Source organism: Budorcas taxicolor, chromosome 5 (assembly GCF_023091745.1).
Source record: "Budorcas taxicolor isolate Tak-1 chromosome 5, Takin1.1, whole genome shotgun sequence".
NCBI classification, from domain to species: Eukaryota; Metazoa; Chordata; class Mammalia; order Artiodactyla; family Bovidae; genus Budorcas; species Budorcas taxicolor.
The window spans coordinates 82,864,582-82,892,143 of record NC_068914.1 but is presented as its reverse complement, the minus strand read 5'-3'; the positions used below and the strand labels follow the sequence as shown (position 1 = coordinate 82,892,143).

The window sequence follows — 27,562 nt, the reverse complement described above, 5'->3', positions numbered from 1 at the left end:
GCAAGTGAGTGGAGCCAGATCCCAGTGATTTCTGGGCTTAGTCCCTGCCTCTTAGCACATCCTGGTACTCTGGCGGCAGGTCCTGGGCATCTTGAGTCTTGTGCCTGCACACTGATGCATGGGACCAGTTCTGGGGTCCTCTGCTGGGCAGAGCCATGTCCAGGGGTGACTGTGGGCTTGGGGTCAGCACATCAGCTGGTTAGTAGGGCTGTGTCCCTGCCCAGTTAGTTGCTTGGCCTGATAGTACTGATTCCTACACACTGGAGGGTGTGAGAGGGTTTGGTTACACCTTCCTTGTAATGTTCAATCAACCACAAATTTAATTATTATATTTATTTGATCAAGGAACAGTATTTATTCATTGAGAACAATTATGAACAACTCATTTACTAATCTCAAAATATGCATGTAGGATCAGTTGGAAGGATGGACAGAATGTTTCATTAAAGTTTGAGCCAAGGCTAGAAGATATGATGTTGAGTCTTTAAATCAGTCAGAAAGAATTTAAAGATCCATTTTGTTCCCAGCCTTATACCTAATGGGAGACGGTTACAGAGGAAGCAAAATAAATTGTATTTGCCCTCAATATAATGGAGGTAGGATGGCCAGAAATAAATGTATGCTTCTTAGATATTTCAAGTAGCTGGAAAAGCTTTGTGAAATATACCTTGAACAGAATTTTGAATAAATTAAAGTAGAAAATTAGCCAAGGAAATGCAAGTGAAAAATGTATGGTGGATGTTATTTTTGGTAAATGATAAGAATATTTTAGTAGCTAAGATTTTACTAAGGAATTTATTTGAGTCAGATCTTGGAAGCCAATAGGATGATGACTTCTGTGAGCAAGAAAGTTTACAATAAATAGAAACAGCAAAACCAAGAAATAAGGAGATGTGTAACAGAGTTAGATTTCAGGATTATGGTACCTCTGAAAGCATGTCATCAGTCCTTTTTACCAGTAGACTATTTTAGCAGTTAATTATCACAGATGATTTTGTGTTTTCTCAGGAAATCAAGTTCTAACCATCAAAAATAATTTCTGGCCTATTAATTACTATAACATGAAGTATGCACACTGAACCCTAAGGGAGTGAAGCCACATTTTGATGTTTATGCTTTTTGTTGATATAGGACACTGAAAATACGTGTTAGGAAAGAAATGGTTTAATGAATTTTTCCTGGATGTGTTTATATGAAAGTGTTCTGTCTGTGTTGTATCTACGCGAGCACATGATAATCTTGAATGAGTAAGGATAAAGGGGAAGCTGCAGCCTGCTGTTTCTTTTGGCTCTTGTGGTAAGGGGCCCAGCCTTTTACCATTATTTTATCTGAAGCAATTAAGTATTCAATGCGCTAATCCAAACAAAGATTTAATTTGTTTTTTCCTGTTGTTCTTACCTAAAATATACTGATCACTCCTATCTTAGTGATTTTGCCAGCTAAAAAAAGCATTATTAATTTGAAAGTACAGTTACAGTGCTTTCATTTTTATCTTCATCAGTTCAGTCGCTGACATGTCTGACTCTGTGCATCCCTATGGACTATGGCACACCAGGCTTCCCTGTCCATCGCCACATCCCGGAGCTTGCTCAGACTACTGTCCATCAAGTCAGTGATGCCATTCAACCATCTCATCCTCTGTCGTCCCCTTCTCCTCCTGCCCTCAATCTTTTCCAGCATCAGGGTCATCAGATGGCCAAAGTATTGGAGATTCAGCTTCAGTATCAATCCTTCCAATGAATATTCAGGACTGATTTCCTTTACAATTAACTGGTTTGATCTCCGTGCAGTCCAAGAGTCTCTCAAGAGTCTTTTTCAAACCACAATTCAAAAGCATGAGTTCTTTGGCAGTCAGCTTTTTTATGGTCTAACTCTCACATCCATACATGACTACTGGAAAAACCATAGCTTTGACTAGATGAACCTTTGTTGGCAAAGTAATGTCTCTGCTTTTTAATATGCTGTCTAGGTTGGCCATAGCTTTTCTTTCAAGAGCAAGTGTCTTTTAATTTCATGTCTACAGTGATTTCATGCAGTGATTTGGGAGCTCAAGAAAATTAAGTCTGTCACTGTTTCCATTGTTTTCCCATCTGTTTGCCTTGAAGTGATGGGACCGGATGCCATTATCTTTCTCTTTGAATGTTGAGTTTAAGCCAGGTTTTTCACTGTCCTTTCACTTTCATCAAGAGGCTCTTTAGTTCCTCTTAACTTTCTGCCATAAGGGTGGTGTCATCTGCATATCTGAGGTTGTTGATATTTCTCCCAGCAATCTTTTTTTTTTTTTTTACTTTATTTTACTTTACAATACAGTATTGGTTTTGTCATACATCAACGTGAATCTGCCACGGGCGTATACATGTGTTCCCAATCCTGAACCCCCCTCCCTCCTCTCTCCCCATACCATCTCTCTGGGTCATCCCAGTGTACTAGCCACAAGCATCCTGGATCCGGGCATTGAACCTAGACTGGTGATTTGTTTCTTATATGATATTATACATGTTTCAATGCCATTCTCCCAAATCATCCCACCCTCTCCCTCTCCCTCTCCCTCAGAGTCCAAAAGACTGTTCTATACATCTGTGTCTCTTGCTGTCTCGCATACAGGGTCGTCATTACCATCTTTCTAAATTCCATATATATGCGTTAGTATACTGTATTGGTGTTTTTCTTTCTGGCTTACTTCACTCTGTATAATCGGCTCCAGTTTCATCCACCTCATTAAAACTGATTCAAATGTATTCTTTTTAGTGGCTGAGTAATACTCCATTGTGTATATGTACCACAGCTTTCTTATCCATTCATCTGCTGATGGACATCTAGGTTGGTTCCATGTCCCGGCTATTATAAACAGTGCTGCGATGAACATAGGGGTACACGTGTCTCTTTCAGTTCTGGTTTCCTCGGTGTGTATGCTCAGCAGTCCCAGCAATCTTGATTCCAGCTTGTGCTTCATCCAGCCTGGCATTTCACATGATGTACTCTGCATATAAGTTAAATAAGCAGGGTGACAATATACAGCCTTGATGTATTCCTTTTCCTGTTTGGAACCCGTCTGTTGTTCCATGTCTGGTTCTAACTGTTGCTTCTTGACCTGCGTACAGATTTCTCAGGAGGCAGGTAAGGTCGCCTGGTATTTCCATCTCTTAAAGAGTTTTCCACAATTTGTTGTGATCCACACAGTCAAAGACTTTCGCGTAGTCAATGAAACAGAAGTAGGTGTTTTTCTGGAATTCTCTTGCTTTTTGTAGGATCCATGGGGTGTTGGCAATTTGATCTCTGGTTCCTCTGCCTTTTCTAAATGCCGCTTGAACATCTGCAAGTTCTCAGTTTACATACTATTGGAGCCTCGCTTGGGGAATTTTGAGCATGACTTTGCTCGCGTGTGAGATGAGTGCAGTTTTGCCTTTCTTTGGGATTGGAATGAAAACTGACCTTTTCCAGTCCTGAGGCCACTGCTGAGTTTTCCAAATTTGTTGGCATATTGAATTCAGCACTTTCACAACACCATCGTTCAGGATTTCAAATAGCTCAACTGGAATTCCATCACCTCCACTAGCTTTGTTCATAGTGATGCTTCCTAAGGCCCACTTGATTTTTCATTCTAGGATATCTGGTTCTAGTTGAGTGTTTACATCATTGTGGTTATCTGGGTCATGAAGATCTTTTTTGTACAGTTCTTCTGTGTATTCTTGCTACCTCTTCTTCCGGTTCTGTTAGGTCCAGGCCATTTCTGTCCTTAATTATACCCATCTTTGCATGAAATGTTACCTTGGTATCTCTGATTTTTTTGAAGAGATCTGGAGTCTTTCCATTCTGTTGTTGTCCTCTATTTCTTTGCATTGACCATTTAGGAAGGCTTTCTTATCTCTCCTTGCTATTCTTTGGAACTCTGCATTCAGATGGCTATAGCTTTCCTTTTCTCCTTTGCCTTTCGTGTCTCTTCTATTCTCAACTATTTGTAAGGCCTCCTCAGACAACCATTTTGCCTTTTTGCATTTCTTCTTCTTAAGGATGGTTTTGATCACCACCTCCTGTATAGTATTATGAACCTCCATCCATATTTCTTTAGGCACTCTATATCAGATGTAATCCCTTGAATCTATTTGTCACTTCTACTGTACAGTCATAAGGAATTTGATTTATGTCATACCTGAATGGTCTAGTAGTTTTCCTATTTTCTTCAATTTAGTTTGAATTTTGCAATAAGGAGTTCATGATATGAGTCACAGTCAGCTCCTGGTCTTATTTTTGCTGACTGTACAGAGCTTCTCCATCTTTTGCTGCAAAGAATATAATCAATCTGAGTTTGGTATTGACCATCTGGTGATGTCCATCTGTAGAGTCTTCTCTTGTGTTGTTGGAAGAGGGCATTTGCTATGACCTCCTCATAGTTCCAAATAAATAGAATATGTGCAACCCCATGAACTACCAGAATGCTGTAGTGGGTAGCTGTTCCCTTCTCCAGGGGATCTTCCCAACCCAGAGACTGAACCCAGATCTCTGCCTTACAAGCAGATTCTTCACCATCTGAGCTACCAGGGAAGCCTCTGTAATAGCAACTTAACTCAAACTATCTGTGAAAATTAGAAGATTCCTTTGAATGGATTCCTAGCTCAAATCCTTGGCTATAGCTAAGTTCCATCTTCAAAAAGGCTTTTTGAGGATCAGATTTACATCTTATTTTAAAAAATTTAATAACATCATACTTAGTGATTAACACATGGTCCTTATCAGCATAAAATGGAAGTAGCAGCCTAACTGGTTGATATAATGATGACCGCATCATTGTTCTAGTATGTATGTGTTCATTTCTGTGCACAATATTGTTGTAAGTATGTCTCTGATTCTTGGAAAGTATTTCAGTATCATTTAAGAAGACATTAGTAGTTTTATTTATAATATCAAATAGGCACATCAAGACTAATTTTGAATTATATACTAATTATTCTGTAAACTTTGCTATTAAATGTATGGAGTATAAAATATTTTTAGAAAGACTGTTAAAATATATATTTCCATCCATATGTAATGAGATTTATGGACTTTTCCCACTGTACATAATATAGAAACCTTCAGAGATAATAGTAAAATAATGAATTGTTTTAAACACTCAATGATTTTAACTTACTTTTTAATATACCTGATATTATAATTCCTGTTTTTAAAGTAAAGCTGTGCTGTTTGTGTTAGTTATGAAAAATTCCTTTCTAGTAGAAAGGGAAAAAAGCCCCACATCTTAGAAGTATTCAGAGTGGTACTGTATGTGATCTAATTGTAAAGCTTTCTGGTAGAAGTACAATTAAGTAGACTGATAATATTCTGTTTCTTACATTTGCATATGATGAGTTGAAAGCAGATACTGAAAAGTAGGAGAAACAAAAGTTTTATTTTCACTGGAAACTCCAAGGATTGATGAAAGTTGTTTTAACTTTCACCATGAAACAGTATAGCCTATTTTCAACTATGTTGATTAAAGCCTTGTGAAGTACCTTAGAGAGGTTTGCAATTGCATTAAAGAAAAAATAGATATCTGCCATCACCTTGGCACTCTTGCCAGTGTGAACGTACTGCAGGTCTTTGCTGCTCCCCTCTTGTCACCCCAGCCCAGAGGCCAGCTAACATCTACTACATGTAGCAGGCCGCTGCTGCTGCTGCTGCTGCTGCTGCTGCGTCACTTCAGTCGTGTCCGACTCTGTGCGACCCCACAGACGGCAGCCCACCAGGCTCCCCCGTCCCTGGGATTCTCCAGGCAAGAACACTGGAGGGGGTTGCCATTTCCTTCTCCAATGCATGAGAGTGAAGAGTGAAAGTGAAGTCGCTCAGTTGTGCCCGACTCTTAGCGACCCCGTGGACTGCAGCCTACCAGGCTCCTCCGTCCATGGGATTTTCCAGGCAAGAGTACTGGAGTGGGGTGCCATTGCCTTCTCCGATGTAGCAGGCTATCATGCTAGATAATTGGAGAACGTTCCTTTTGGTTACAATATAAAACCCAGTCAGACTACCTTTAGCAAGTAAAGGAGAAGTATTGAAAGTTTATGCGGATTTCTCATGAAAGAGGGCAAAAACCAGGTTTTAGAGCCTGGAACTAGAAGGCCACAGGTAATTTCTGAGCTTCTTCCTTAATTTCCCTTCTTTCTCCTCATGCCTTTGTCCCCACTGGCTATCCACTTTTCCTGTATTCCTTGGCAGTGCAGCCTCCTAAACCTGATTCATAATCTAGTAAGCCCAGGGATTTGTCTCTATCACCAAAATCCCTTAAATTCTATTCTATAAATATGTATTTTTCAATTGGAATATAATTTAAACTTAGCTGTCAGAGGCCTGTCTCAGTGAGGGTGGGAAAGGTGCAGCTAAGCAGAAACTGCTGAAGCTGCCTGTGTACTGGAGTTACAGTTAATCCTGACCACCTTTATTGTTTCCTACCCTTTCACTGGCACTTTCTGGCTCAGTGACCTCTTAATAACTCCACTCTCATCATCTTCACTAAAAAGTGACTTTGGCATTTTAAGTCTCCCAAAATTAGTAGCAAGGACTTCTTGTCTTGAGTTGACAATTCACGATACCATGATACTCTAACAAAAATGAAAGCTTTTCTAAACTGCATTACATATAAAATATTTAAACTAATATCACAGAAAGCAGAGGAAAAGAAAAAGTAGCACAATAGCACATGTATACTGAAGCATAACTTTTCAGTGTGAGGCATGGGGAAATTTCATAGTTCGAAAAATTAATTTCCCTTAAAATCAACTTCACAATATAGAATTTTAATGTTGAAAGAAATGGAATGGTAGAGTGAATCATCTAGCAAAAAAGATTCACTGAATCACCTGGCAAAGAAGCTAGAGAAGCACTATCCTCCCCTGTAGAATTCATTGAAAATGTCCCATTTCAGCCATAAAGTACGCTTTAAGCCAACAGCATAAGTAGTTTACAAAACAGTAGTGCTTTTTCTCAGCACAGGGAAGGTGGCTGATCTGACCTGTTTATTTTTCCTAAGTTTATCTTAGGGACGTCTCTGAAGCTGTATGGAGAAATCACCCAAGTTTCAGATTGAGCTAGGGGAATGACTTCTAGAGCATTAGACATTGAAGCACACATAGGAATAACATCGCACTTCCTTAAGGTATAATAGTTAGGGTCATGACCTTGGAAGGCTGATCATCTTTCTTTACACCACTCTTCAAAATCAAGTGAATTAATTTCTTTGCCAAAGATTTAGTCTCAGTCACGACTTTATTTCTATTTTTGGATTTAAATAATTCTTGGGGGTTATAGCAGCTATATTGTAAGGGTTAAGTTAGAAAACTAGGCTGTGAATGTTAGTCACACTTCTTGCAGCTGAACTTCAGTTTCTCTGCTTCAATATGTTTGTAAAATGAGGTTATGAGGATAGTCTTGGTACATAAAATAATGTAAAAACCTATATGAAGATGTTAGTGACTTAATGTTTCTAATGTGCCAGTAATTTCTAAATGCTATTACTAAACAAACAAAAATATCCTTTAGAATTGTAACCCATCACTATTTCTAGCCTTGGAGACCTTTACTTACATTTCCTCCTCATTTTCTTAAAATCCTTCCTGCAGTGTAGCAAGAGCCCTTCCTGATGACTCAGTGATTGGGCTCAGTAACTTAATACTTTTAGATTCTGAGCCATGCTTCCATATTTTCACAAGGTTAAAACAACCTTACTTTTGGATTCTCTCCAACTTCCTTTATAAGACAGGAATCAGGAGGAATGGAGTGAGGAAGATGGGTCATGAAGTGGCTAAGCTGCTTCCTGCTTAGTCACTCCTGACAGTTTCTCCTTTCAGAGGCTTATTAGGTGGATGGAGGTTGCTCCTCTTATATCTCAAACCAATGTAAGATTTTTCATCTATGGAACAGGCTACTGCTGTTTACGTTCTTTTCAGTTTAGTTCAGTTCATTCGCTCAGTCGTGCCCAACTCTTTGCAGTCCCATGGACTGCACAGCACGCCAGGCTTCCCAGTCCATCATCAGTTCCTGGAGCCTACTCAAAAGTATGTCCATTAAGTTGGTGATGCCATCCAACCATCTCATCCCTCTGTTATCACCTTTTCTCCCGCCTTCAATCTTTCCCAGCATCAGGGTCTTTTCCAGTTGAGTCAGTTCTTTGCATCGGGTGGCCAAAGTATTGGAGTTTCAGCTTCAGCATCAGTCCTTCCAGTGAATATTCAGGTTTGATCACCTTTAGGTTGGACTGGTTGGATCTCCTTGCAGTCGAAGAGACTCTCAAGAGTCTTCTCCAACACCACAGTTCAAAAGCATCAATTCTTTGGTGCTCAGTTTTCTTTATAGACTTACTCAAATCTAAATATGACGTTTTGTAGGGCAGGACTTCATACTTTTCTGATTGATAATGTTAAATCATTTGAGAATTAGACTAACCTCATGAAAAATTTAAAATCTATTGATTTTTAAAAAGATTTATTTGGAAATAATCTTAATGAAAATAAATCTTTGGGTAACACTAACAAACTATATGTTAGATTTTCTTTTGGTTGTATACTCATTAGCTTCATTTAATTTTCAGCAGTATAATAATTTTTTATAACAAATAGCTATGTGTTAAAAATAATTAGCTCAGTATGTACATGAGAAATTTTACACTTTAACCTGATTTTTCTTTTTTTACCTAAGGGAAATACAAGGGAAATAATAAGTGACAAGTATCTTTTAAGGAGCTGACTTGTCATTTTAACCTCTGATCTGTTTCATTGTGATAAATGTTTTAAACATCAGCTTGGGAAAATGTGTGCATTGAACCTATCTCTCCCTGCTTTTATTAAAGAACTTTTATTGTTTTTAGACATGAAAATACTAAAAGCTACCAGTTAAGTTTGGTCATTTTGCAAAATGCTTATTGTTAACCATTTTCTCAGCAACTGGAATTTTTAAACCTATTTTATTTAATTGCCTTTTATCTTCATTATGACCAATTTTCTTTAGATTTAACCTTTTTATAAAATGTTTTGAATCTTAGAATTTTTCTCAAACTGTTACATTGAGCACCAAATGACTTTTCCTGGTCTACTGAATCAGATTTGAAGGGGACATTAGTAATGAACACATCATTTTTCTCTAGTCAGCAGTCTTCAGAGATTGGTTTGTTGTCTGTTGATTAAGGAAAAAACGTCAGCAGTATAAGTTATTTTAAGTCCAAGGAGGAGCTAAACCATTGGCCAGTCATAAGCTATTAAAAGTCCAATCTATTTAGATGTAACTTCATTTGATTCCAGCCTATCCACTAGCCATCTTTTCCAAATCTTTCCCATCTTCCAAGATTCAGTCTTCTTTAACCTTACTATGCTTTTTTGTTTGCAGTCTTCCAAAATTCCTGACATAGCCAGCATTCTAAGTGCCATTAATCCACCCCTTTTTCACTCATTATGATTTTGTCTTTAGAATTGTTATAAATAACATTTTGTATTTGTCTTCTGGCATTTACTATAAAGGCATACCTTTTTATTGTGCTTTGCTTTATTGGATTTTGCAGATACTGCATTTTTTATGAATTAAAGATTTGTGGCAACCCTGCATCTAGCAAGCCCACTGGCACCATTTTCCGAACATTTTCTCGCATTGTAGCTCTTGCCACAGTTTAGTAATTCTCACAGTATTTCAAACTTTTTATTATTGTTGAATTTGTTTCGGTGATTTGTGATTTTTGCTGTCACTTTGGCAAAAAGATGACTCACTGAAAGCTCAGGTGAGGGTTAGCATTTTTTAGAAATAACATTTCTAAATTAATATATACATTTTTTTAGACATAATGCTATTATACACTTAATACACTATAGTACAGTGTAACCAGCTCTTTTTCTGAAGTATAATTGATTTAAAATATAGTATTTTAAATCAAATACAGATATACAGCAAAGTGATTCAGGTATATACATGTATTTTTTTCAGGTTCTTTTCCATTATCGATTATTACAAGATTGAATGTAGTTTCCTATGCCATAGAGTAAGTCCTTATTGTTTCTCTGTTTTATATATAGTGGTGTGTATCTGTTAACCTCAACCTAATAACTTACCCCTCACCAGCTTCTCCTTCATGTTTGGAAGCCATAAGTTTGTTTTCTATGTCTGTAAGTCTTTTTCTGTTTTGTAAGTAACTTCATTTGTATTATTTCTTACATTCCACATGTAAGTAATATAACATCTGTCTTTGTCTGATTTACTTCTCTCAGTATGATTGATAATCTCTAGGTCCATCCATGTTGCTGCAGATGGCAATATTTCATGGTTTTTTATGGCTGAGTAGTATTCCATTGTGGGTATCTATCACATCTTCTTTATCCATTCATCTGTTGAATGGACACTGCTTCTGTGTCTTGTCTATTGTAAATAGTGCTGCTATGAACATTGGCTTAGTTTCATTGAGTTAGACAAGGCTGTGGTCCGTGTGATTAGATTGACTAGTTTTCTGTGATTATGGTTTCAGTGTGTTTGCCCTCTGAGGCCCTCTCACAACACCTACCCTCTTACTTGGGTTTCTCTTACCTTGGACATGGGGTATCTCTTCATGGCTGCTCCAGTAAAGCACAGCCGCTGCTCCCTACCTTGGACAAGGGTTATCTCCTCAGGGCCAACCCTCCAGACCTTGAACGTGGAGTAGCTCCTCTCAGCCCTCCTGTGCCTGTGCAGCCGCCGCTCCTTGGACATGGGGTTGCTCCTTTCAGCCACCGCCCCTGACCTCAGGCGTGGGGTAGCTCCTCCTGGCTGCAGCCACTGACCTCGGTTGTGGGGTAGCTCCTCTCGGCCGCTGCCCCTTAACTCAGACATGGGGGAGCTCCTCTCAGCTGCCGGCTCTGACCTTGAGCGAGGGGTAGCTCCTCTCGGCCACGCTTCTGCATGATCTGTCGCAGCCGGCATGCTTCTGTGTGGTCAAAGATGGAGAAGCTCTTTACAGTCAGCAACAACAAGACCATGAGCTGACTGTGGCTCAGATCATGAACTCCTTATTGCCAAATTCAGACTGAAATTGAAGAGAGTAGGGAAAACCACTAGACCATTCAGATATGACCTAAATCAACTCCCTTATGATTATACAGTGGAAGTGAGAAATAGATTTAAGGGACTAGATCTGATAGAGTGCCTGATGAACTGTGGACTGAGGTTCGTGACATTGTACAGGAGACAGGGATCAAGACCATGCCCATGGAAAAGGAATGCAAGAAAGCAAAATGGCTGTCTGGGGAGGCCTTACAAATAGCTGTGAAAGAAGAGAAGCAAAAAGCAAAGGAGAAAAGGAAAGATAAAAGCATCTGAATGCAAAGTTCCTAAGAATAGCAAGGAGAGAAAAGAAAGCCTTCCTCAGCAATCGATGCAAAGAAATAGAGGAAAACAACAGAATGGGAAAGACTAGAGATCTCTTCAAGAAAATTAGAGACACCAAGGGAACATTTCATGCAAAGATGGGCTCAATAAAGGACAGAAATGGTATGGACCTAACAGAAGCAGAAGATATTAAGAAGAGGTGGCAAGAATACACAGAAGAACTGTACAAAAAAGATCTTCACAACCAAGATAATCACAATGGTGTGATCACTCACCTAGAGCCAGACACCCTAGAATGTGAAGTCAAGTGGGCCTTAGAAAGCATCACTGTGAACAAAGCTAGTGGAGGTGATGCGATTGCAGCTGAGCTATTTCAAATCCTGAAAGATGATGCTGTGAAAGTGCTGCACTCAATATGCCAGCAAATTTGGAAAACTCAGCAGTGGCCACAGGACTGGAAAAGGTCAGTTTTCATTCCAATCCCAAAGAAAGGCAATGCCAAAGAATGCTCAAACTACTGCACAGTTGTACTCATCTCACATGCTAGTCAAGTAATGCTCAAAATTCTCCAAGCCAGGCTTCAGCAATACGTGAACCGTGACTTCCAGATGTTCAAGCAGGATTTAGAAAAGGCAGAGGAACCAGAGATCAAATTGCCAACATCCTCTGGATCATGAAAAAAAGAAGGAGTTCCAGAAAAACATCTATTTCTGCTTAATTGACTATGCCAAAGCCTTTGACTGTGTGGATCACAATAAACTGTGGAAAATTCTGAAAGAGATGGGAATACCAGACCGCCTGACCAGCCTCTTGAGAAACCTATATGCAGGTCAGGAAGCAACAGTTAGAACTGGACATGGAACAACAGACTAGTTTCAAATAGGAAAAGGAGTACATCAGGGCTGTATATTGTCACCCTGCTTATTTAACTTCTATGCAGAGTACATCATGAGAAACGCTGGACTGGAAGAAGCACAAGCTGGAATCAAGATTGCCGGGAGAAATATCAATAACCTCAGATATGCAGATGATACCGCCCTTATGGCAGAAAGTGAAGAGGAACTAAAAAGCCTCTTGATGAAAATGAAAGAGGAGAGCAAAAAAGTTGGCTTAAAGCTCAACATTTAGAAAACAAAGATCATCGCATCCGATCCCATCACTTCATGGGAAATGGATGGGGGAACAGTGGAAACAGTGTCAGACTTTATTTCTTTGGGCTCCAAAATCACTGCAGATGGTGATTGCAGCCAGGAAATTAAAAGACGCTTACTCCTTGGAAGGAAAGTTAGGAGCAACCTAGATAGCATATTCAAAAGCAGAGACATTGCTTTGCCATCAAACGTCCGTCTAGTCAAGGCTGTGGTTTTTCCAGTGGTCATGTATGGATGTGAGAGTTGGACTGTGAAGAAAGCTGAGCGCCAAAGAATTGATGCTTTTGAACTGTGGTGTTGGAGAAGACTGTTGAGAGTCCCTTGGACTGCAAGGAGATCCAGCCAGTCCATTCTGAAGGAGATCAGTCCTGGGATTTCTTTGGAAGGAATGATGCTGAAGCTGAAACTCCAGTACCTGGGCCACCTCATGCAAAGAGTTGACTCATTGGAAAAGACTCTGATGCTGGGAGGGATTGGGGGCAGGAGAAGAAGGGGACGACAGAGGATGAGATGGCTGGATGGCATCCCCGACTCGATGGACGTGAGTTTGGGTGAACTCCAGGAGTTCGTGATGGACAGGGATGCCTGGCATGCTGCAGTTCATGGGGTCTCAAAGAATCAGACACAGCTGAGCAACTGAACTGAACTGATGAACATTGGAGTGCATGTATCTGTTTGATTTAGAGTTTTCATCTTTTCCAGGTATGTGGCCAAGAGTGAGATTGCTGGATCGTATGGTGGCTCCGTTTTTAGTTTTTTAAGGAACTGCCACATTGTTTTCCATCAGTGGCTATACCAGTTTACATTCCCAGCAGCAGTGTAAGAGGCTTCCCTTTTCTCTGCACTTTGTTTAGTGTTTATCATTTGTACTTTTTGATGATGGCCATTCTCACTTCTATGAGCTGATTCTTTGTTGTAGTTTCAATTTGCATTTTGCTAATAATTAGCGATGTTGAGCATCTTTTCGTGTGCCTGTTGGCCATCTGTATGTTTTCTTTGGAGAAATGTGTATGTAGGTCTTCTGTCCATTTCTTAATTGGGCTTTTTTGAGTTTTGATATTGAGCTCAGTTGGCAAAGAATCTGCCTGCAATGCAGGAGACCTGGGTTCGATCACTGGATTGGGAAGATTCCCTGGAGAAGGAAAAGGCTGCCCACTCCAGTATTCTTGGGTTTCCCCTGTGGCTCAGCTTCGGAAGAATTCGCCTGCAGTGTGAGAGACCTGAGTTCGATCCCTGGGTTTTGAAGATCCCCTGAGAAGGGAAAAGCTACCCACTCCATTATTGTGGCCTGGAGAATTCCATGGACTGTTACATGGAGAATTCCATGGGGTTACAAAGAGTCAAACACGACTGAGCGACTTTCACTTTCATTGAGTTGTATGAACTGTTTGTATATTTTGGAAATTAATCACTTGTTGGTCACATTGTTTGCAAATAGTTTTTCCTAGTCTATAGGTTATCTGACATAACTTTTATATGCACAAACAAGCCAGAAAATTCACGTGTTATTTGTTTTATTATGATGGTCTGAAACTGAACTCTCAGTATCTTGGAGGTGTGCCTGTATTTTGCCTTGCCTTATAGTTATCTTAAACATATTACTGTTTGTTTGTTTGTTTTATTGGAATCTAATTTCCTCTAGCAGGGTCTGCTATATTACTGACCAAATCAGTGCCTTGCACATAGTAGATGAGTTCTAGTTGTCTGACAGGCACAGCTATCTGTCATTCAAATTTGTATCTGAATTTACAGACTTACTAATATCTGTAATTCTCAACCTACATTGATACGATGCAAAGTTCATCACCCAGGGTCCAAGCAAAACAGAGATCCATCTTCATTTGTAAGCTGAGATGATCAGATCCGTATACTATCATTAGGCCTTATTTTGCTTTAGATCTCTCTTTCCCTTCAGTATTTTATTATAAAAAATTTTCAAACATTAGTAATTATACAGTGGAAACCCATATACCAATCACCTAGATTCTCTAATTAGTATTTTATTTGCTTTGACATTTCTATCCATGCTTCTGTCCATCCATTAACTCATCTTACTTTTTGATGCATGGCAAGGTATATTGCAAATCTCAGTACACTTTACTTCATCATGTATGCCATTTACTTGAGTTTAATGTTTCTGACCCACCTCCAATTTTTTAAAAAAATAAAATATTACAGATATAGATACAACCCCTCTCAAATCCCTGCTGTCTCCCTCCTTTCTCAGAGTTCATTGTTATGTATTTCTAGTATATTTGTTTATATTCCTAAACTAAATTAACTTTTAAAACATACATAAATGGTATCTCTAATTTTCTTTGCAACTTTTTTTTTACTCAATATTTGAGTAAAAGTTTGATTTGAGATTTATCCAGTTCCCGTATTTACTTTCAGTGGTACCTGGTTTTGGCATTTGGCATCAGTAAAAGATGTAGACTCTGGAATTGTTTTGTTTATTTTTGTCTGTTGAGTATATTATGATTGGAAGAACCAATAAGTTGGAAAGGGTAAAACAAAAATCACTTAAGTATTATTCTTTGATTGAATGCTATAAATTTATAAGTCGATCTGTATGTATGGATGAGAATTAACAAACATTAATTGCTGAGGTTTTTTAGCATTTAACCACTTTATCATTAATTTTGGACTGACTTTTTTATGTGGCTGTAGTAATTGTACCCACATATTGAATGTAGGTGGTTGAGATCTAATCCATGTGTTCATAATGCATTTCTTGGCAACCATCAGTGTTCTTTTTGGAGCTGAGTTTTTAAGAGCCAGTGCAGCATTGAGGAGGATGTTTAAAGATATCTTTTTCTATTAATATAGCACAAGAAGGAACAGATTACAATAGTTTTGACACTTTGTGCATTACTACAGACCCAAATTAAAGGGTTTACATTTGCTCCAGTATTTAACATCATTATGCTGTCAACATTTTTTCCCAATCTCACCAACAGATTAGACATTATGAATGTTTCCCTGTATATTAAGCCTCAATTGGAGTTTATTTTTTTAATTTACATTTTTATATGAATTTCATAAAAAATATGCGACATTTCACAGGTACTAATTATATTTCACAGTTTTTCTTTAAAAGTGGTAAACTTTTGTTTCCACCTTAATGATAAAATAGTTGCAAATATATGCTAATTAATTTACCAGGTCAACACTTGTCACCTTACCCTTTTTTCACTTCCCAATCCTCTGTAATAACACTCCTTAATAGAATTTTCTGTGATGATGAGAATGTTTTATATTTGCACTATCTGATATGAAAGCCATTAAAATGCAACTGAGGAACTGAATTTTTAACTTAATGAAAATTTAAATAGTCACATATGGCTAGAGGCTACTGTATGAGCCAGCACAGCTCTATAATCTCTACCATCCCAGTAAACTGCTCTTGCAGTTACCACTTCTACACGTTTCCAAATCCCATCAATATGTTTTGTCTGTTAGCCTCTTTTATCTTTCTCTGACATTTGATTGATTGTCCTTATTTTACAAATCTTTTCCTTCATTCTATCCTGATTCATAGTCTTCCTTATTGTCACTTTATGACTGATATTGATGTTTTTAGATGTCTGCTTTGAACTGTCTTTTCATTCTTGCATTATACATTCTCTCAGAACTGACTTTATTCATTCAGCATTTACTGAATATCTTTACTCTATCAGATACTGGAGCGGGAAAGAACTTACCCTTTCTTCTAGGAACTCCCGTGGCCTCTGCTCGCTTTAGTGCTGAAGATAAGATCTCTCTTCCTCCTGTGTTTCCTTCTCCTAAGGGCTAGACTCAGTACTCCACTTCCTTTTGACAGGTGCCTCAAATTACGTATTGGGCTTCCCTGATAGCTCAGTTGGTAAAGAATCCACCTGCAATGCAGGAGATCCTGGTTCTATTCCTGGGTCAGGAAGATCCCCTGGAGAAGGGAAGGGCTACCCAATCTAGTATTCTGGCCTGGAGGATTCCATGGACTATAGAGTCCACGGGGTCACAAAGAGTTGTCGTAGGCGAATAAATGAGTTTCACTTTAACTTCACTTGAATTACATATTAGGTACTGACCTTATCTCGCATTCCCAGTTCCCTCCCCGTTGAAATAAAACCTTCTACCCATGAGTTCTTATATTATTATATCCATATTGCTTCTTAATTACTCTGAATTAAGCCTCTAATCTCATCTTTCTTTAACACATCATGTGAAATTCATAGTTCCAGTTCTCAGGAACCCCATAGCATTGATTCCTAACCATTCTTTCCCTGATGTATCAAAAGGATCCACTTCCAGCTTCCCTCATAGTTCAGTTGACAAAGACTCCGCCTGCAATGCAGGAGACCCCAGTTTGATTCCTGGATTGGGAAGATCCACTGGAGACGGGATAGGCTACCCACTCCAGTATTCTTGGGCTTCCCTTGTGGCTCAGCTGGTAAAGAATCCACCTGCAATGTGGGAGACTTGGGTTCTATCCCTGGGTTGGGAAGATTCACTGGAGAAGGGAAAGGCTACCCACTCCAGTATTCTGGCCTGGAGAATTCATGGACTTTATAGTCCATGGGGTCGCAAAGAGTCGGATATAACTGAGCAACTTTCACTTTCTTCTCACTTTTTCCTGCTCGTAGATTTTTATCTGTTTGCTAATTGTTTACAGGTTGAGATCTAAGCTCCTTAAAAGAAAGCTTTCCATGGCCTACTTTGAGAGTGAGCGTGCTTTAAGCTATGCCAAGCCAATTGAATTTCTCCAAAATGCTGTTTCATTTTCCTCCTCCGTATTTTCCTAACATGAACTCCTCATGTTTAAAGAATTGGTTCTTGAGATGGTGAATGTGGTCTTCATATTGATTTTTTTTCAGTGTGTACATAGTTAATGTCAGTAGAAAGTGAAGGATGACTTGAGATAAAACTAAAACCAAAATAAAAGCATTAATGATATAATTTTAAATATGGTCATTGATGTTAGAAATATAATTGGATGTTAATCATTAAAGAAGTTATAATACCATTTTCTAATACTCCCTTCTCTGGACAAAGCTGGAATTTTTTTCTTTTTCCATCATCAGCATCACCATTTTTAACATACATTAAATGGTTCCTGTAGAGCAGGCACTATACCGAGTACTCTTTATTATCTCAGTCCTTACAACAGCATAGTCAGGTCTGTATGTACTGAAACTGTGGCACAGAAGGTGCGTAACTTTCCCTTGCTTGTTTTTCAGTTGTGTGATTCTTCTCAGTAGTCTGTCAGAGTAACTTGTATCATTTTGCATTCCCACCAGCAATGAATGAGAGTTCCTACTGCTCTGCATTCTCACCAGAAATTGGGGTTGTCATTGTTTGGGATTTTTAACAAATCTAATAGGTGTGTAGTGGTATCTCATTTCATCATTATTTTAATTTTCAGTACCCTTAATGACATATGATGTTTGAACATCTTTTCATTTGCTTATTTGCTATCTAAATGTCTTTGGTGAGGTTCGGCTCTTTTACCCATTTTTAAAATTGAGCTTTTTTTTATTACTGAGTTTTAATAATTTTTTGGTATATTTTGAATACTAGTATTTTGTCGGATATATGCTTTGCAGTGATTTTTCTCCCATTGTTTAACTTGTCTGTTCGTTTAACATTGTCTATCCCAGAGATATTTTTAATTTTAATGAAATCCATTTTTTCTTTCTTGGAATATACTTTTGGTGTTATCACTCGGATTTTTTTCTTCTGTTTATCTTCTAGAAGAATTATAGTTCTGTATTTTACATTTAGGTCTATAATCCATTGTGAGTTAATCTCTGTCTAGATTTTGCACGTAAAATGGTCAGTTCCTCCAGCACCATTAGTTGACTAGTCTTTCTTTTTGAATTGCCCTTGCTCCCTTATCAAAGATCAGTTGCAATTTGTATGAATCTATTTCTGGCCTCTTTATTCTGCACAACTGATCTCTTTGTTCTTTATAATACCGTACAGTCTTGATTACTGTGGCTTTATAGTAAGTTGAGCGTCAGTTCTGTGACTTTGTTTTTTTCTTTAATACTGTGTTGACCATTCTGGGTCTTTTGCCTTTCCATATAAACTTTAGAAGCAGTTTGTCAATAATCCACAAGATTACTTGTTGCGATTTTGGTGTAGTGACTGTTGAATTTATAGATCAGGTTGGGAAGAACCGATGTCTTAACAATAGTGAGTTTTCTTATCCATGAATGTAGACTATATCTCCATTTACAAACATTTACATAGGAGATATCGCAGGCTCAGTTCCAAACCACTGTAATAAAACGGATATCATAATAAGGCAAGTCACATGAATTTTTTGGTTTTCCAATGCATATAAAAGTTATGTTTACACTGTACTGTAGTCTGTTAAGTGTGCAGTGGCTGTATGTCTATAAAAAACAGTGTGCCTGGCTTATTAAAAATACTTTATTGCTAAAAAAAAAAATGCTAGCCTTTGGTGAGCCTTAATCTTTTTGTTGGTGAAGGGCTTGAAATATTGTGTGAATTACTAAAATGTGACACAGTTAGCAAATGCTCTTTGAAAGAGGTGCCAGTAGCCCTGCTTGGTGCAAGGTTGCCATAAACATTCAGTTTATAAAAAAAACACTGCAAACAAACACTGCAAAGCACAATAAAGCAAAGTGCAATAAAATGATGTATGCTAAAATTTATATCTCCTTTGATTTATATGATTAGTGCTTGATAGGTTTTCTCATATAGATCATGTATCTGTTTTGTTAGATTTACACTAATTTTTTCAGTGCTGTGTTGTTTTTAATTTCAAATTACAATCATTCATTTCTAGTATATAGGACAGCAATTGACATTTGTGTATTAACCTTATGTCCTACAATTTTGCTCTAATCACTTATTAGTTCCACTAATTTTTTGGTCAGTTTTGGATTTTCTACACAGCAGTGTCACCTGCAAACAAGGAGTTTTATTTCTCCATTCTTAATTGGTACACCTTTTCTTGTCTTATTGCGTTAGCTGTGTTCGGCACAGTGTTGAATAGTTTTTAGAGGGGATACCCTCATTTCCTGTCTTGGGAGAAGGGACATATATTTTCTTACCATGATTTAGCAGTAAGATTATTGTAGATATTTTTTTTAATCAAGTTAAGGAAGTTCTTTATTCCTAGTTGGACAGAGAGTTTTGTTATGAATAAATGTTGGATTTTTTTCAAATGCTTTTCTGCATCTATTGTGTGATTTTTGAAGGAAATGGCAATCCACTCCAGTGTTCTTGCCTGGAGAGTCCCTGGGATTCTCCCGCCTATGGGGTTGCACAGAGTCGGACACGACTGAAGTGACTTAGCAGCAGCAGCAGCAGCAGCATATTGATGAGATGGATTGCATGAATTGATTTTCAGATGTTGAAACAGCCTTGCATAACTGGAGTAAATCTCACTTGGTTGTTATGTATGGTGGTGGTGGTGGTTTAATTGCTAAGTCATGTCTGACTCCTGTGACCCCATGGACTGTATCCTGACAGGCTCCTCTGCCTAGGGGATTCTCCAGGCAAGAGTACTGGAGTGGGTTGCCATTTCCTTCTTCAGGGTATCTTCCCAACCCAGGAATTGAACCCGGGCCTACTGCTTTGCAGGACGATTCTTTACCAACTGAGCTATGAGGGAAGCCCCAGTTGTTATGTATAATTCTTTTCATTGTATTTTGGATTTGAGAATTTTTTGGTATCTATGTTTATGAAAGATACAGGTTTGTAACTTTTCTTCCTAGTAATGTCTTTGGTTTTGGTAGTAGAGTATGCTAATGTTTGGTAATTTATCAGAAAAACCACTTGGGCTTAGTGCTTTCCGTTTTGGGAGTTGTTAATCTTCTTTTCTAACATTCATTTAATGCTGTAAATTTTCTCTGAGCACTGTTTTTGCTGCATCTCACAAATTTTGATGTTATATTTTCAACATATTTTAAAATATCTGTTGAGCCAACTTCTTTGATTTGGGTGTTATTTATCAATAGCAGTATGTTGTTTAATGGAGCTTTCCAGGTAGCACTAGTGGTAAAGAACCTGCTTGCCAAGGCAAGAGATAGAAGAGATGCGAGTTCAATCCCTGGGTCGGGAAGATCCCCTGGAGGAGGGCATGGCAACCCACTCCAGTGTTCTTGCCTGGAGAATCCCATGGACAGGGGAGCCTGACAGGCTACAGTCCATAGGATTGCAAAGAGTTGGACACAACTGAAGCATCTTAACATGCACGCACATATGTTGTTTAATCTCCAAATATTTGGGGATTTTTCTAGCTATCTTTCTTTGGAATTTTAACTTAATTCCACTGTGGACCGAGAGCATACTTCTTTTAAATTTGCTAAGGCATGTTTTATGGCCTGAAATGTGGTCTGTCTTGATGCATGTTCCATGTGAGCTTAAGAAGAATGTGTTAAGTCCTAAACAAGTTTCACCAGATCCAAATTAAGATTTCTTCAAGGGCTGAACTTACTGTGGACAGTCCAAGGGAGAATCTCTTTCTTGGCCTTTTCCAGTTTCTGGAGGCTACCTGTACTCTGGCTGGTAAGGTACCTCCCTCCTCCTGCCCTACGACTATCTTTAAAAGTCATCACTCAACTTCTGTTTCTGTAATCACATTTCCTCTCTTTTTCTGTGTTTTGTTTTTAAGAACGTATGTGATTACATTTACCTGGATAATCCAGGATAATCTCTCCTTCTCAAAATCCTTAATATAAACACACCTTCAAGGTCTCTTGTACCATGTGAGGTAACATATCCATGGTTCCAGGAATTAGGATGTGAACATCTTGGCTGTGGGGTTGGAGAATGTTCTTCAGTTCACCACGGTAGTAGAGTCAGGATTTGAACTCAATATACCTGCTCTTGGAGCCACTCCTGTGCTCTTTCTGGCTTCCCTGTCACCTTCCACATCTAAATAGCTCCTTTATGGTGTATTTTACTTGTCTGTGTTTACTACGTTTACCATTAGGATGTCTCTCCTGAAACAGGACACATCCCTTTAAACCAGATGAATTCAGATCAAGGAAATTATGTGGAATCTTGAGGTATCAACAACAGAGAAAAGAACTGTTTTTGATGCCTCAGTCTTTTAAGGCTGTGTGTGTGTCTGACTTTCGCAGTTTATTCATTTACTTCCTAATATTAAAATAAATTATAAATTAAGTGTTAAGATAAGTATATGCAAATTTACCTAAATTCAAGTAGTTTCCTATGGTTAATGGCTGTGTAATTGCTATGATTCCACGGAACTATAATATATATGCTAAAGATGGTTGTCTGAAATGAAAATTCTAACAACTCATTTTGCCTTAAGTTTTGGATTCTCTTTTTGTGGGAACAGAGGTAAGGACTGTACATTTTAGAGGAGTTTTATATCATAATCTGTTATGCCAAATAGTCTTGCTTCAGTCACTGGACAGCATAATTAATAGTAAAATATTTTGGTAATTTATCATGTCCTTTTATTCCTAGAAGCACTTTATGAGCCTTCAGCTATTAACACAACTATAGTCAGATACTGTGTGAAACCAAATTTAGATAGTGTTTTCATTATGCTGGCAAATTTAATTGTATTTCTGTGCAGTGTATGTGAGCCCCACCCAAACTTTAACCTGTTCCCATTTTGATAAGGTCCAATCAGGAGAAAAAGCAACAACAAAAAATCTTCCTGTGTGGCCTGTAGATATCAAGTCTGAAGATTATTAATACATTTCCAGCTTGGGACCATAAGCAAACAAACTCTTCCACAGATAACTACACCCTTCCTGTTTGGGATTGAGTTTACTGTGGAACAGATTTCGGAAATATGTTTCTGACCGTTGTGAATTTTATTTATAAAACTTTGGAGGGTGAGGTCCTTCCTTTAACAAAAAACTAATGATTTCCTGTCTAATGCCCAACCAGTGCATTTTAAGCAGTCTTTTTAGAAAGTTTACCCTGTGGTACAGAATTACATTGCTTTGGGAAGTTCTGATTGTTCTTGTCAGCTAATGTACAAAAATTTGTCTTTTCAATAAATAATTCAAAAAGGACTTACAATTAAAAAATAAAACACGGCCTTTAAAAATGCTTTTATTGTCTCCAGAGTGAGAATAGTTTGCAGTTTAAATAAATGCATGAACACATTTTAAATACGGTTTTACTTTTGATATGCAAATCTGTACTACATTTATGTTCTGTAAATATGTTAAATGAGAAGTTACAGTTATAGGTAAAACAGCAGATTTACATTAAAGAATTTTCAGGTTAATTCACAGTGTAACCTTATCCTCATCTAGTACATCTGCTATAAAGAAGCCTATAAAATTTAGGCCACCCACAAAGTGGTCTGCTGAGGCCAATGATTGGTGTCAGAATGCTGTTATTATGTGGGTTGACTGGTTTGGTAAGGAATTTACCTCCACTAAGACTGTAAAAAACATCATGGTTCTGACTTCCCCCATGGGGACTGCATTGGCTTGACTTAGGTTAGATACTCTGTGTTTGTTAGACCAGTTACTGTGCTCCATTGCCTTGACATCCTATGTAATATTATGCGGATGGTATACTGTTTCCTAAGTTGGTTTATTAGAGTAGTCGGTAATATTAATTCTGGGTCATGTAAACCTTGAGATAAACTGGAATAAACATTTGGTTTAAATAGTCGAATTAAATTTAATGCCTATTAGGGGTAAATTTCGTTCACTATTCAGAAAAAATGCGTGTGTGTTTTAGTGTTGAGATGGAGAAGGCAAACTGAGGATTTTATATATTTTAATTTCTGGGTCATTTGAAGAACTTATTCTTTGGGGCTTCTGAATTATTTTCAAGAGCACGGAAATGAATTTAGTATAATTTTGCCACCTAGTACTGAGAGTCAAAAACAAATATTCTTCTTTAAATAGCTATTTTAAGGGATAAAAAAATATTGCAGACATTTAAAAATACAGCAGCAATCACCATGACTAGCAGTGATCATTTGAGGAATGAGAACTGTCATGAATGAAGCAATGTCTCAAATCACTTCTTAAGGTTTTAAAAAGTGAATAAAATTCTTTTTGAGAGAATGAACATATAGATTGTTTTTGTGAAATTTGGGAAACTTAAAACAGTACTTTTAAATCAGATAATTTGTATATAATTTTCATGGAGACTTAACTAATTTTTCTTTAAATATATGAATTTACAGAGTATGAAAAATAGCATAGAAATCGAAAATGCATTTTGTGACTGCAAACTAAGGAAGTAACATTTAGTGTGGAGAAAATTTAGCAGTTTTTAGACAGGAAATAATATTTGATTGCCATTGGTAAAAATTATACATACATATTGAAATAAAATATTAAAATATATACATTAAAGTAGAAAGTATAGACATGTATATGTGCACATACTATATATACATCTTTGTGTACACATGTGTATGCATGAACATGTGTGTGTATAACATACTGTTTTGATCTGAACTCTGCCTTGGTGATTTTAATTATGGTCAAATATTTATAACTTGAAAAGCTTTTTTCAAATAAATACTTTCAGCCTTCTTATAGTTGTTTGTTGTATACTAAACAGAATTTTGAATCTATCATCCAGTCATGATTCAAAAAAATAATCAGAAGTTAGGGGCTAGTAATCCTATTTCTTCCAAACAAGTAAATGAATAAAGCTATCAGCATGTCTTACCTAGCTGGCGTTTGCTCTCAATTCTTCTCACTTCTCGTCTCATATCCTATTTGTAGGCTGCATCATGCTTGACGAATGCTGTGCCTAACTTCCGTAGTCAGTGATGTGGTCTATCAGCGCTTCTCTACTCATCCAACTTGCCAGCAAATCTGAGAGACAGTGGTTTAAATGGCCTTTGGCAGTAGTGTTTACTCAGAGCAAGAGAGGTTTTGTGTCTCCCTGTTAGGTTTCAGTATCATAATTTTGTCGACTGAATCAGCTCAGTGTTTGGCTAATTATTCTTAGTAACCACAGTGTATTTATCTTTCTAGGTTTACCGACAAGACTGTGAAACTTTTGGGATGGTTGTGAAAATGCTGATTGAAAAAGATCCTTCGCTAGAAAAGTCTATACAGTTTGCATTGAGACAGAATTTACATGAAATCGGTGAGCGGTGTGTTGAAGAACTCAAGCATTTTATTGCAGAGTATGACACCTCTAGTCAAGATTTTGGAGAGCCGTTTTAGATTGCTTTCTCAGGCAAAAAAAAATTTCTAAATTTTTTTCCCCCTGGATTGTGTAAATCCTTAATATATGGAATTTTTGTGAAGAGAAATACTTTATGATAGTTGACCATATTTCCAATATCAAATAAACATCTAAAATAGTCTGATATTTTAATTAGAATTTTTTAATCTACATGTAGAGCCTTCTAATCCATACTTATCTATTTTTCCCCCTATCCTAAAACAATGGGTCAATTGATTTTTCAAGCTTTCTTGAAAATGCAGTCCAAGATTTCTGTACTTACAGGACATGTCCTATAGTCTTCCATTGTTACGTGATCATTTATTTGGTCACACTAGTGTAATTTATAGGTTAGAGTACATTCCACTTAAACATTTGTAGACTTTTTGCATTTCATAGTCAGTGATACCATGTGAAAATGTTACAGTTCTGAGTTGTGTTTTATTGACTTGTTGCTTGCTTACCTTAGGCTTTGTAACTTTCAATATGTTTAAGTATATTCAAATAAACTGAATACTTTGGTATCTTAGGGAATATTTGCTTTAAGGATAATTCTCATTGTGATAAAATAGAGCATTTAAACCTCTAAAAGACACCTCATAATAAAATCCTGTTTTCCAAGTAAATGAACTCAATGTCTTCTGTTAAAATAATCCTGAAATGCCTGACTAGTCTCACTGATGTGTGAGTCTTAAATTATCACATAGAAGACTAACAGAAGGGAAAATTGGAGATGAAAGATGAGGCCTATTTTAAAATTGAGATTTCTTTAAAAATTTCTAACCGAAAGAGAAAAATTTAGAATATGGGGAAGTAGTGGAGTTCATTTTATCTGTAGGCCCATAGTCCCTGTCTCAAGAAAGAATGTGATTGGTAACGTATCCCTAATAAAACACATTATGCCTTTGTTAATCTCTGTTTGTAATCCAACAAACTCTGGTTCTGCTGTCCCTTTTAGGGGTTCATAAAGGCACCCCACTCCAGTGTTCTTGCCTGGAGAATCCCAGGGATGGGGAAGCCTGGTGGGCTGCCGTCTGTGGGGTCGCACAGAGTCGGAGACGACTGAAGCGACTTAGCAGCAGCAGCAGCAGCAGCAGCAGCAGCAGCAGCCCTCTACAAGTGTTTCTGAATGAAACAAAGAGCAGGCAGTAAGCCTAGCACATCTCCCCTTCACCAAGCAGCCTGTGTAAACAGTCCTCCACGAGCGAGCCGTCCAAATCACGGGTTAGCTAGTCTAGCTGGGACAGTTAGTGTATTCCGCTCATTTCCTGATGACTTCCAGCTGCCCGGTGGCATTTAGCCAAAATATGTAATTTCGTGGCATGTGTTTGGAAACTTTAAAAAAAAATATTTGTTATTACTACCCAATTTCATTATCCTTCCATTCTTTTTCCATTCCACTCTCTTCTCAGTTGAATTTTGGCATTATTTTTAGTGGCCTCTATTGACTATATCTAAAGAGCTACACCAGAGTAGATGAAAATCTATTAAAAGTAGAAAAAGCAGTATAAATAATTTTAGTGGATCCTGTAATGTGTGCCTCAAAATATGCATTATGCCATTTCACAAATTAAAAAGCTAATTGAAGGCAACAAGTTATTAAGTTTCCTCTATGAGATCACCTTGAATTTAGATATTGTACATAAGCCAAAACTAAACCCTGTGTATCATCTTTGGTATTCTACCCTAATGTGAAAAGTGGTTTTATCCGTTATCCACATTTGAAAGACTAAGAAAGTACTGATTTGTTTCTAATGCCCATTTTTTCTTCTTAAATATTCTAATTCCAGGATTCATTTCCTCAAGTCAAGATGTCACAAGTTTAAAAATAAAACTTGAGACTCAACTACCTTGAGACAAAGGAGTTGTTTTACTTTGTTGAAATTCATTAAACTAGTGAAATTGTACTCACAGATCTGTTTAAATATAGGTTCAGTGGATAGTTTCTTCCCCCCTTTCCCCAAATTACATTCAACATTTCAAGCTGTTTATAACTTGCCATCAGCATTATTCACGTGGGCTTGTCAGTGTTAAATCTGTTTGTTTTATTTTTAAAGCTTTTTAAAGTTTTATTTTAGGATAGATGAACTCAGATACATGCCAGGGTATGTATGTTGCAAAGTGTTCTTGATTAAAGAAATTTGTTTGTAAATTATCCATTGTTTTTGAATATGCCCAATTGATGTGATAAAGTTTTGTCTTACCATAAAGCCTTGATGATCAACAGCGAGAAAGCAGATATTGTGAAATTTTTGTGAACTTTAAAAGTGCAAAATAAAGCAACCAGTTTTAAATAATTAGATCATTTCTTTTTTTACAAAACAAAAAAACTGGCTTAAAGTGTTTTGCTTAAATGTAGATTTTTATTGCTCTCTACTGCAAGATTGCTTCTGAGTGTTCAGTTCACCTACTCAGCAGCAGGATTGAGGATGTTTGAGGGTTGAGGAACTATAATATTAACTTTGGTGACTTGGGGAATCTCCGTGTCTGAGAAAGCAGTTAAATGAGGTAAGATTGAACACTGAGTCACGTGCCTGTGTGCTCAGTCGCTTCAATCATGTCTGACTCTGTGCAGCGCTAAGGACTGTAACCCATCAATCAGGCTCCTCTGCCCATAGGATTTTCATAGGGATCAAATCTGTGTCTCTTCCATATCCTGCATTGGCAAGTGGGTTCTTCACCACTGTGCCACCTGGGAACCCCATTGAGCATACAGTAGTGCTCAATAATTGTGTAATTATGAATCTGAGTTTCAGAGAAGTACAGGATTAAAATCCTACAGCTTTATAGTAATCTCTGGAGTACAGGAAACGTGTTGTCTTTGTGACCCTGGTTCCCAGCATAGCTTGGAAAGTTGTAGGTCCTCCTGTTTTCTGTGCTTCACAAAGGAAGTGACATTTGATCTCTGGGTCTTATTCAGGGAGAGAAGGGAAAGTATTGGAAGTTCAGGTTGG

At 37.6% G+C, this 27,562-nt stretch overlaps 1 protein-coding gene across 4 annotated transcripts in view; it reads left to right on the top strand.

Annotated features, from left to right (window-relative positions):
* The window catches only part of PPHLN1 (periphilin 1), a 169,795-nt gene extending 144,599 nt beyond the window's left edge, over nucleotides 1–25,196 (top strand). For all 4 annotated transcript variants that reach the window (XM_052639978.1, XM_052639977.1, XM_052639976.1 and 1 more), the window contains one exon: nucleotides 24,413–25,196. In XM_052639978.1, the coding sequence (XP_052495938.1) occupies nucleotides 24,413–24,607 (195 nt within the window). In that variant the 3' untranslated portion in view covers nucleotides 24,608–25,196. The remainder of the gene's footprint in view (nucleotides 1–24,412) is intronic.
* Nucleotides 25,197–27,562: the final 2,366 nt, after the last annotated feature.